Source organism: Haliotis rufescens, unplaced genomic scaffold, assembly GCF_023055435.1.
Source record: "Haliotis rufescens isolate VD_foot unplaced genomic scaffold, xgHalRufe1.0.p SCAF_21, whole genome shotgun sequence".
Taxonomy (NCBI): domain Eukaryota; kingdom Metazoa; phylum Mollusca; class Gastropoda; order Lepetellida; family Haliotidae; genus Haliotis; species Haliotis rufescens.
Genome location: NW_025963902.1, coordinates 6,481,069 through 6,493,445, shown reverse-complemented (window position 1 = coordinate 6,493,445; position 12,377 = coordinate 6,481,069). Strand labels below are relative to the sequence as shown.

The window sequence follows — 12,377 nt, the reverse complement described above, 5'->3', positions numbered from 1 at the left end:
CCATGAGACGAAGATGCGTTGCTTGCATCGCAACCAGAGGTGGACACACACGATATTGATTTGTAAATTGACATTTTGGCATCTTCATGTTTTTTTATGAAATCACGTATTTTGATATACTTATTTGACGTCACTTTGCGTTAAATCTTATTCAATGTCACAGGAACTTTTGATGTTCAGTATAGCTCGATCTTGTATGACAATAGTCAAAGGGTTGTGTTCACTGCATTGAAATACCAAGTGTTATGTTTCTCAACTTCAGAAAACTCGCTAGATCTCTGCGTACTATCACCGCTGGAGTCCCAGTTGTGATAGCTAAACGTTGTGCGAGAATTGGGGTCGCGCGACAATTGGCCAACCATCGACTTTGCAATTGAACGGAGTTCTACAGCATTGAATTTTTACCCCATGCCAGGCTGTTTTGAAAAGCAGAAAGTTACATATGTCGTCCAATTTTATGTCTTGTTAAAAACCTCTAAATTTAGCCACTTTTACTTACATCTATAAAGTACAGTGTGACCAACAGATTTTTTGACAGCTTTATGTAAACTCAATATACTGTTTTATATCCGAACAACATAATGATATGCACATATATACTCACACGCAAACGAAACGCAAGTCGAGTATGCAGTATACATGTTATTTATTTTCAACAGTAAAGACAAGATACTAATAGGGCAAGATTGACAAAAATTTGACTGAAGACAGTTTAATGTATTAAAAGGCAGATGGCATAATTGGGTTTTTTCAAACGTTAAGGGCTTACACAGTTTCGGAAGTAAAGAAAGGGTTACAAATGATTCAAAAACGTCTCAATGCAGAATACCCGTTGTTTCACGTTGCACATAAGGATCCAGGTAATTATTATCGGGAACGCACTGTTCACTGTTCTCGGAATTCAAATTCAATTTTAATTTCGCTTATTGTTCCTATCCAGACTCATTCTTCTCTCCTTGATGTATATCGAATAAATTCTTTTGGCTTACAACTTAATCAATCAAGTACGCATGTCACTCAGGTTATGAATTGACCAGATTATCTTGCTGTTTCGGAGGCGACAGATAAGTATATAGAATTTTCGGCTAGGGATTTTCAAACATGTAATGGTGACCACGAAAAACACTGTCCAATTTTTCATAGTCCGAAACCAAAAACATCGCTCACATGCGCACTTGCTTTGTTTCTTCAAGACAACCAAGAATTAAATCCTTGTGTGATACTAAATTCGGATTAAATGGGCTACGTTCAATGGCTCTCGAAATCGACCCAGGCACAATTCTTTTAACTGGCATAAAAACCATAACACTAACGAGCAAGGGTCGTGACATTTGTATATTTAAAATTTCCTGTCACTGTGCGTTGAAACTGGATGAATTCGACATAGACATGAGAATTCAATTATGTGAGAAATGGACAACTGCTTCAAAATTATACCCACCTTATCTCTTACTTCTATCGGAATTTTTTAATGCATCCATCTTAAAAAAAAACATTGAAAGTTTACAACCTCTTCTTGGGGATTCCGCTTTTAAGATGATCCCACATTTATTAATTGAGAATAAAGTTTTCGATGAAATTTGCAGAAAGGACACATGATTTTAAGTTGACAAATTCCTTTGCTTGTCATGAAATTATGGTTTCACAATTCTATCTTTGTACCCGAGACCTCACGTTAACGGCTGGATATCCTTTAACTAATTTCCGTATTCAGCGGGTATTCCTTATTTATTATTTACTGTTTGATTGTCACAATTTGCAAATTCAAACCCCGACACAATCTTTATATATTTCTGGAAAAAATTATGTAAGTTGGTTAATGGCGTTTCGTTTAAAACGATTCCTTCCACGACAGGTGTTTTTATGGGCTGAGAGTAAGTAAAACTGTGTGAGTATAAAGCTAGTGTTGCGTTTCTTTATTATGCGAGTATGAATGCTGATAGAGACAACTTGGAGTAAGCGTCGTTAGACCAATCACTCCTTGACGGAGCCGAGCCGATGCTGACAAGGCGAGTTGCAAAGTCATGGCGTAACTGACCATGATGACCAGGAACGGCAGTACTTTCAGTAACTGTAGTAAGGTCGCACTGGACACCCGAAAACAGTTACGACAGTAGGCTATCTAACGAGAATGGGTGTAGTATTCTCTAGGTATCCTGTATGGTGGGCATAATAACTCCCAACAATGCATTCAATTTTGGCGTCGCCCTCGTCATTCGACGATCGAGTCAGAATTAACCATCGTCAATCTAGATAAACTACAGAGATAATTTGCTTTCAATATTAAAAGAACAGTCTAATATACTGAAAATCAGTGTCTAACTTTGACGTAGCTAAGGCATTTTATAAGTTTTGGCAACTTTGGAGATATAAATTTCGACACAATTTGGCGAGGGCACGAGAACTAGCCAAGCGGGATCAGTAGCCATATCTGTGCTTGTAGACCTCTGCGGCTTGAACCTTTCCCCACAAATTAAAACAGTTGGATTTGGCCGAAATATGTTTGAATTGTTACCTTGTTTCGTTTGGTCACTGTGTGTACATCTGATTACATTTCTAAACGTTATGACTGGACAGACCGACTGTCAACAACGTCTGACCCACTCTCCTACCCAGAGTACCTCTGCCACAGGCCAGCGCCATGTGACGATTCGTCACATCTTTCACAGTCCATTCAAGATATTGCATATGCTTTTCATCCGTTTCATGTTTGACAAGTCTACACATTTTCATAAACAAATGTCAGAGAATGGTTAACTTTCATTGAGAAAGTATGCAAATACGTAAAAATCTACTTCTTTTGGCGTAGTTATCCTATGTTAACATTTGTTGTACAGCTCCACGTGCTGTCATCGAAGCCTAACGGAGAGCTAGCGACACGGTCACTTTGATGCATAAATATATATTGTCATGCAACTCACTGTCGCAGTTGTAGTAGCATATCTATATAGTTATGCAAAACAATATGTAAAGCGCCCCCAAATACTTGCATTAGTCCGTTCTATACTGATTTCTGAAAAAGCGCGTTTGTTTACAAACCAGAGAAAAGTCCGGTCACGTGATATGCAAATTAGCCTGTGGAAGTGGTGTTATACTGAGTCACCACTGCGAAGGAGTGTGCGTCTGACCGTGGCCGTGACGTCTCATAGACTAGGGTTAGAGTAGCTTCCCTTTGACAAAGGGCAGCTACTCTAGCAGACAGGCCGATGGATTGCCGCGAAAGGCAATTAAAAACAATTGTTGTTTTGCGTATATGTTGCTTCGCCACTGTATAAGAAAGAGATTTCGCTTGGAACTATATTGGCTACTGTCACTGTCCGACTGACACATCACTTACAGTGTGACGTAATAAATATTAATGCGCGCATTCCAGGAAAACTCGCAATGTTTCGGTAATGTTTGTGAGAGAGGGAAGGCTATTTTGAAGTACAGAATTAAAGAATGACATTATATGATAAAGAGGTAATCACGCTTGTGTGTTTGGGGATGGTAAATATCCTGTATTAGGAATAAACACTATGTATTTAGCTCGCCAAGGCTCGCTAAATACAATGTTTATTCTTAATTCAGGATATTAAATTTACCATCCCCAAACACACTCGCGTGATAACCTCTATCATTGATAATTAAACTTTTTACACTTTTATCAACTCGTGTTGATATATTTGATATCAAAAGACACTCTGGTAAGATTCTCTACATCCACACAACTATTTCGGGTGAACAGTTGACTAGCCTTTGAATGTGTTTGTGACAGGCAGGATACGCTTTGGGCAGGATACGCTCACATTTTCGCGAAAACCTGGTATCATCAATATTTGAAGGCGATTCAAACACACGCTCATGATATAGTCGGACTCGTACAGTGGTTTTAGATTTTTTGCAGAGATTTGAAAATTGAGGTCGTCTTTCTGTAGATTAGGCACCTCTTGTTTTAATTGAAACATAATATTACCCAAGTTCAAGATGAAGTAATTATATCCTTGACTAGTTCAAATTGATGGTTCCAAAATAATTAGTTTTTAAATAGAATTGATGAATAACCCTCCATGGACACACAACGTCTTGGAACTTAACATGACACCTTCCAGTGTAACAGTGGGCACGGGTGGCCCAGTCGTCTAAGGCGCTGCGATTCGCTGTGCAGAGCTGCGTCCCTTGGGCACGCCAGAAAGCTATGATTGTGGGTTCGAATCCCGGTTCGCCTCGATTATGTTTCTAAGTTTGTCAGCACCATACCCATGCTCGTGGGTTTCACCGAAGTGGTAAACGTCTGAGACCTGCATCACTTCGGGCTTTCCTTCCACATTAAGTTGACAGGCGCGATATAGCTGTAATACTGTTAAAAGCGGCGTTTAACCAAACTCGCTTACTCCATTGTAACAATGATAGGTTAAAGAAATAGTGACAAAAATGTTGAACTAATTTATTTCTCAGATAACTTATAAAATAACAGAGTCATAGTTTAAGTTGTACTAATGTACCATTTGGTTTGAAATATCTCAGCAACAGTAATACATATTCAGAATGACTCTCTCTCCACGCAGAATTTCGACATGGCTAACCTTAACCCACTGTTCTTCAGTAATGTAAATGTTCATGGTGAACCTAGACGACAACCCCAATCTGTAACTATGTTCACCATTTACGTGATGATTTCCTGGTGGAAATGAGCTGCTGGCCTAAGTTCGACAACGAACCCGAAGTGTGAGTGAGTTGAATTTTACGCTGCTTTTAGCAATATTCCAGCAATGTCACGGCAGTGGACACCAGAAATTGGCTTCACACATTGTACCCATGTTGGGAATCGAACCCGGGTCTTCAGCGTGACGAGCGAACACTTTAATCACAAGACTACCCCACCGCCCCAACCCTGAAGAATGTCGGATTACCACCGTTTTAAGCTGAACACGAGTCGGCATTGTATGACACGAGTGTCTCTGAGCGACTGCTCATTGTATTTCACGATTGTGTGGCCCAGACACAGTGATTAGTGTGTTAATGACATAATTATGTGTTTTCTGAAATTGATTTGATCACGTTTGATAAGCTGTTCTGCTGTCAAACGGATTCATTCCAATGGGTTATCCATTGCAGCCATTGTTATATGCAAATGTTAATGGTGAGGTATCCAATGGAATATGATACCCGATTTTGACCAATCAGAAGAATTCTCCATGTTCAGTGTCATGGCTGAATGTTTTGGATTTTATTCCACAGTCAGCTCTATTCAAACAATATCATGGTGGTCTGTTAATAAGTGAATTTGGCACATGTGTTTGGTTTGTGTGTTTGTTTATATGTTGTTTAAGGCTGCACTGAACAATATTCCAGCTGTATGACGGTGGTCTGCAAACAATCAAATCTGGACCAGACAATCCAGTGATTGACATGAGCATCGACCCACGAAATTGGGATACGATGACATGCATCAATCAAGTCAGCGAACCTGACAACCCGATCCTATTAGTCGCCTCTTACGACAAGCAAAGTCACCTTTTTATGGGTTGCTGAAGACCTATTCTACCCCCGATCTTCACGGGTCTGGTCTGTTAAGCGAATTTGGTACACATGTATTTGGTGGTTGATAGCATGAGTAAACGCCCTCACCATCTGGTACAATAATTGGATAGGGTGGCAGAAAGCCCAGTGGTTAAAGCATTATCTCTTCACACTGAAGGCCCGGGTTCGATTCCAATATGGCTACAATGTGTGAATCCCATTTCTGGTGTTCCTTACTGTGATACTGGATTATTGCTAAAACCGGCATAAAATCACACTCACTCATTATACCTCAAAATACACACTGGGTCATTTCATTATGAGCATTTGATTTGATTGACAATTTTAGAAGTGTGCAAGTAAAAGGCAAAGACAAGATATCTTATGGATGACAATTTCTTTATTCTATTATGATGCAACGTTTCAGTATAGATCCTTATACTGTTGTCAAGCAAGAGTGAAGTAAGAGAGTATAGTACTGGGTTACATAAATCTATTGAGAACTAACAAAACACAACATGAGAGTATTCATGAAAAGGATTAACAACAACACCAAGGGATAATGTTGATTGATATAGTAAGAACAGAAAGAAGCTTGTGGCTTTGTTTGTTGTTTAACGCCGCACTCAGCAATATTCCAGCTATATGACGACCATAAATAAATGACGACTGTAAATAATCAAGTCTGGACCAGACAATCCAGTGATTGATATCAGGAGCATAGATCCACGCAACTGGGATCGATGACATGCATCAACCAAGTCAGCGAGCATGACCACCCAATCCCATTAGTCGCCTTTTACGACAAGCATAGTCACCTTTTACCATGTTTACGGCAAGCATGGGTTGCTGAAAACCTATTCTACCCGGGATCTTCAGTGTCGTGTGATTTTGAATTTATGCCACTTTTTGCAGTATTACAGCAACATACAGCAAGGGACACCAGAAATGGGCTTCACACATTGTACTTATGTAGGGAATTGAACCCAGTTCTTTGGCATGACAAGCGAATGTTTTAACCACCCGGATACCCAGAGGCGCTGTTAGACGTTTTCACTGCTTTGACTGTTGTTAAGTCTCTGTCTGATATTGGTCATCCCAAGACACACCCATGGTAACAAATCGTTAAACAAAAACAGCTGGGTTAAAGTCAAAGCAGCCAAAATTCTCATGAGAGATTACCAACCTGGACTAAAACATTTCAACCATGAAGTATGACATTGATTCAATATGTCTGTGCCTACTAGGAAGGCTTGATTCCACTGTGAATCCTCATGTGTTTCTGCAAGCCACCTGATCGTGTAAATCCTTTCCCACATTCAACACACTGATAAGGCTTGATACCACTGTGAATCCTCATGTGTGTCTGCAGATGACATGATACTGAAAATCTTTTCCCACATTCACCACACTGATAAGGCTTGATACCACTGTGAATCCGCGTGTGTCTCTTCAGGCTACCAGATACACTAAATTCTTTCCCACATTCAACACACTGATAGGGCTTGATTCCACTGTGAATCCTCATGTGTGTCTGTAGGCAATATGAGTGTGTAAATTCTTTACCACACTCAACACACTGATAAGGCTTGATTCCACTGTGACTCCTCAAGTGTGACTGCAGGCTATCTGAATATGCAAATTCTTTCCCACATTCAACACACTGATAAGGCTTGATTCCACTGTGAACCCTCATGTGTCTCTGCACGCTACCTGACTCTGTAAATTCTTTCCCACATTCGACACACTGATAAGGCTTGATTCCACTGTGGCTCCTAATGTGTCTCTTCAGGTTATATGATTGTATAAATCGTTTCCCACATTCACCACACTGATAAGATTTGTTTCCGCTGTGAATCCTCATGTGTGTCTGCAGGTGACATGATCGTGAAAATCCTTTCCCACATTCAACACACTGATAAGGCCTTATGCCACTGTGAATCCTCATGTGTCTCTGCAGATTACCTGAGTCTGTAAATTCTTTCCCACATTCAATACACTGATAAGGCTTGATTCCACTGTGAATCCTCATGTGTGTCTGCAGTTTATTTGAGTCTTTAAATTCTTTCCCACATTCAACACACTGATAAGGCTTGATTCCACTGTGAATCCTCATGTGTCTATGCAGGTTACCTGACTCTGTAAATTTTTTGCCACATTCAACACACTGATAAGGCTTGATTCCGCTGTGAATCCTCATGTGTGCCTGCAGTTTATTTGAGCGCTTAAACTCTTTCCCACATACAACACACTGATAAGGCTTGATTCCTTCCTGTTTCTTGAGATCACCTGTTTCCATCACATCAGTAACAGAGTTTTTCCTGAGATCACCATTTTCCAGCATGTCAGTAACAGAGTGTCTCTTAACATCACCTGTTTCCAGCAACTCTCTCACACAGTCCCTGACTACACATGTGTTAGTAACAGAGCCTGGATTCTGTGGTGGGCTTGGTACTTCCATTATTAACTTGTGGATGTTATGGTGTTCACTGAAAAACATAAAAGAGTTGTCACATTCTTTTATCATGTTCATGCATTTCCTAATGATGTTTCCTACAAGGACACCACCAATAACAACTATGATTTTTTTGTCTTTAGCAGCTTTACGGAATATTTGTAAGGTTTATGTTTAAAGTTCGTATAAATAGACTTGTTGTATGAGCGCATGAGAAGAGCATGCCAAGAACGATAACTCTAGTATTTTGTTATGTGGCTGAGTGAGAGGCACGCTCGTGTCTGTTGTTTGTCGATATGCGGAGCATATAAAATGGTATGTAAACTTTATTTGTGTAAACAATTTAGTGAACATTGTTGTTATTATGATATCTAACGTTTAGAATTGTATTTTTGGTAAAATGTAATGTTTTTGATAGATTATTCATCGAAAAGCAAATTTGTGTTGTTAGAATGATTTTTGCATTAATTGACGGCTATATACATTGATGTTTTATTTAATTTTGCAGTCAATCCTATCCTTCTGAATATATCTTGACCATATCATGGAATAAATCGACAGTTGGATTGGAATTGTCGTTTGCTCTTATTTACAATATTGCATAATATCTGAATGACATAAATATATATCAAATGGATTTATATGCTATGTATAATGTTATACGTTCTATACAAACAACAGCTTGCCGTAAATGTTGAAAACTGATTTTCCTCTATGACGTCAAAAGATGACTGAGAGGTTACACTTGTAAAAGAAAAGGGGGCATAACTCAGTTATGCTTAGCACTAGTTTATTGTAACTCAGGTAACTTGGTGAGAGTTTGATGTGGATCAGGACAATATATATTTTCATGATGTTTTGATCACATGGAACCAAACTATTTCAACACCAATATCAATACTGAAACTGTATACGTTAGGTATAAAAAACAAATTATAAAAATTATTAAATCAATCACTGGATTGTCTGGTCCAGACTTGATTATTTACAGACCACCGTCATATAGCTGGAAAACTGCTGAGTGCTGTGTTAAACTACAAACAAACATAAGAAATTGATAAGTTTATATTATAGTGTCGTATATACAATATTTCTTATTGCCATTTACGGCAAGTATGGGTTGCCAAAGACCTATTCTACCCTGGATCTTCACAGGCCAATTTCTTTTGTAAACAATGATCAAGCGAACAGGAGATTATCAAAGGTTCATAATTTTGTTGCCTATATCTACATATCAAATCAGATTGAATATTAATAAATATCCAAAATGGAATGAAAAAATATGTAAAATATATGCAAAATCTACATCAACATAAACAGCCAAATACACGGATCGGGTGAACTTTCAGTCATTGACCTTCACCTCAAAGAAAATGCCAAATATGTACAACAATCCTGACCTATCTGGTCACTGACTTTTGCAAAATGCTATGTACACTGACATCAGTACGCAGAATTTTACGAGGGGGTTTTCATTGACTCAGGGATCGTATATACATAAATGTGACATGCAAGTAATCAAAAACATTCTGACAATCTGTGTAATGTTATTTGTTTTAATATTTTTCATTGTAACCAAGTGAAATTGTCAGACATTCTGATAAATACCAATGTTAGTGCGTGACCTTGCACAGTCATGGCGTCACACAAGATAGAAACTTTGACAATTTCTGTTGAATTTACCACTCATTATCTAATTTCATTTCCCTAATTCTTGCTACAATTGAAAATGTTGAGCCAATGCATGCAACAAATAGACGAATGGATAGCTCAAAATAGGAAAAAGTGCTACACAGTGTAAAATCTTAATTTGGCTTTATTTACATTTAAAAAAGTGCACTTTTCCGGACACAGAGTTTGTTTTCACACTTGATTTATTTTGCTTGATTTCATCTTGACACTATGTGTTGGTGACAAAGATCATTTGTCACTTGATTCTAAAATGTGTATGGAATTCAAGGATGTTTGTCCTGCAGCCGAGTTTGAGATGTAAGTGATGTAATAGGCATTTCATAAACGGCATACAGAAACATGAATATCTAACACTGTCCAATATAGCGGAATTCACTTCGGCGTTGGGTTTGCGTATTTTCCCAAACATTCAAAATGGTTCTTGGGTCATCGGAGACGTTTTGGATGATCATTGGCGATTGGATAATAGACAGATACCCGTGATCACTAATACACGCTATTTTTTAAAGTAATTTCTCCAAGTAAATATCTTAAATTAAGATTTCAAAACATACTGTAAATAACGCAGTGAATGGTGATTTAGTAATGTGTAAAAGACGGCGATGTACCTAATTTTGGGTTATTGCTAAAACGGCACCTCAGCAAAACGGCACCAGGCGAAAACGCCACATATTGGTGAAAACGGTACCTCGCGTCAAGCGAAAACAGCTACTATTGCCAAAATTGCAAAATCGGCACCTTATTTTTTTTTACCTTGGTCAAATAAATGAAATTAAACTTACATGGTAACTTGCAAACACCAATTATTGTGAAATGTTAACATGGTTAAAACAAGTTTACAAGTTTCGCCAGAGAAATCAGTGACGTTTTGCTGAGGTGCCGTTTTAGCCTGCACCCCCTAATTTTCAGTGGTCATTTTCAGTAATTTTGCTGTAAAGTCTGTTATCCTGGCTCTCCGCGTTTGTATTCCCTTGTCACAATGTCAGGGCAAAAGCCAAGGCTATCTATGCTCGCATAGATCTACCCTTCTTTCGAACATTAAATTGACATTGCAAATATATCGAGAGATGAATGAATCAAAACTTACATTAGTTCCCCCGACAGACTGGGCTAGGGAGACTTTAGCTTCGAAGGGATAGCAGCGACGTATGTTCATTTTACAACAGGCCGATCTTCAACAGGAAAGCGTAAACAGATTCGCCATGACAGTAGCACTGCGAGCGAGTAATAAATGGGATGAGTAGTGTCCCTTGCAAGAGGCATACCACTCGATAAAAGTAGCATTAAGATATCGACTGGGCTCTTGTCTTCTTAAACTAGAAGTGAGTGAGTGAGTGAGTATGGTTTTACGCCGCTTTTAGCAATATTCCAGCAATATCACGGCGGGGGACACCAGAAATGGGCTTCACACATTGTACCCATTAAACTAGAAGACAAACGGCGCCCGATTTGTCGGAGGTTGCGATTGGACAACACTAAACACAGATAGTGTCGCATGAACACAAATAGCGAAGTAAAAGTGCTCTCGACTTAATTAACATTAGAAAAGCAGTTCGTTGTTATTGTTTTCGCTCATAAAAACGTTTAAGGTAAATGCATGTCTCCGTGTATATTTGCATTCGTAATTAATCAACCCATGGAATCTAGGGCGTGTGTCCCTTTCAAGCCTCACTAGCCTAGCTTAGTCTTTGAGGTGAGGTGAAATTGGGTTTAACGTCGCGTCCAAGATTATTGCACTTATATAGCGACGTGCATGCACGTGTATGTGTGTGTGTGGCTGCTTGTACTAGTCCGGACTGATGCCGATTTATAGTGCTAGCTCACTGAGATACCATGCCGCAGTTTAACATGAATACCCCACTCAGACACAGTATACTGACTCCGAGCCGACCAGTCCTTGTTTTAGCCCCTTAATGCCGAGCGCCAGACAGGGTAACAACAAGTACAATCTTTTAACGTCTTTTTGTATGACGCGGCCCGGGATCGAACCCTGGACCTTCCGCTCTCCGGGCGGACGCTCTACCACAAGACCACGGAGGCGGTCTGCTTAGTCTTTGAGGTTAAAGAAAACTCAAAACACATCACGTACACTCACACAGTGCACAGTTGTGATTTCTTCGTGAAATTCTTTGTTCTGTGGTATCATCCACAGTCATTCCACACAAGAAATAATTACCGTGAAGTAGGCCAACATAGAGTACATATCGCTATGTTTTACATTAAATACAAAATCACCATTCACAGCGTAAATGCATGTATATTTGGAATCAAAATATCTTATACTTAGAGAATTCAACCACAAAAGCACACGAGAAAGACATATTTCACATATTGTATTCTCAGTAAACTTCACATGGTATTTGCTTTCTTTTTGACAAATGTCCTGAACCTGTGAATAGAGATACGTAGAAAACAGTTTTATTTGAATCAAGTTGGGAACAAGTGATACTTGTACAAATATTTTTGCCTCCCGCTTCGAGAAAAGGATGGCCGTGGTCCCATGAAATAGTTATAGCACATAGCAATCAATACGTTTCAATGACAACACATGAACAAAAATACACCAACACCTATTTTCACGAAACAGGTAATAATTTCTAAAATAGTTTACATATATCAACAAAATTAGTTGCATTTCATGCATCATCAGTAAAATTTTGTTCAAAGTTACACATTCGAGTGATTTCAATAACCACCAAAAGAACAATTTGATGGGGATGGGGGGGGA

General features: G+C 38.9%; 1 protein-coding gene across 1 annotated transcript in view; it reads right to left on the bottom strand.

Moving 5' to 3' along the window:
• Nucleotides 1–12,377, bottom strand: part of LOC124118473 (zinc finger protein 420-like) — a 67,012-nt gene that overhangs the window by 12,189 nt on the left and 42,446 nt on the right. Inside the window, exon 4 of the mRNA XM_048401312.1 lies at nt 6,747–7,916. Within this exon, the coding sequence (XP_048257269.1) occupies nt 6,747–7,916 (1,170 nt within the window). The remainder of the gene's footprint in view (nt 1–6,746; nt 7,917–12,377) is intronic.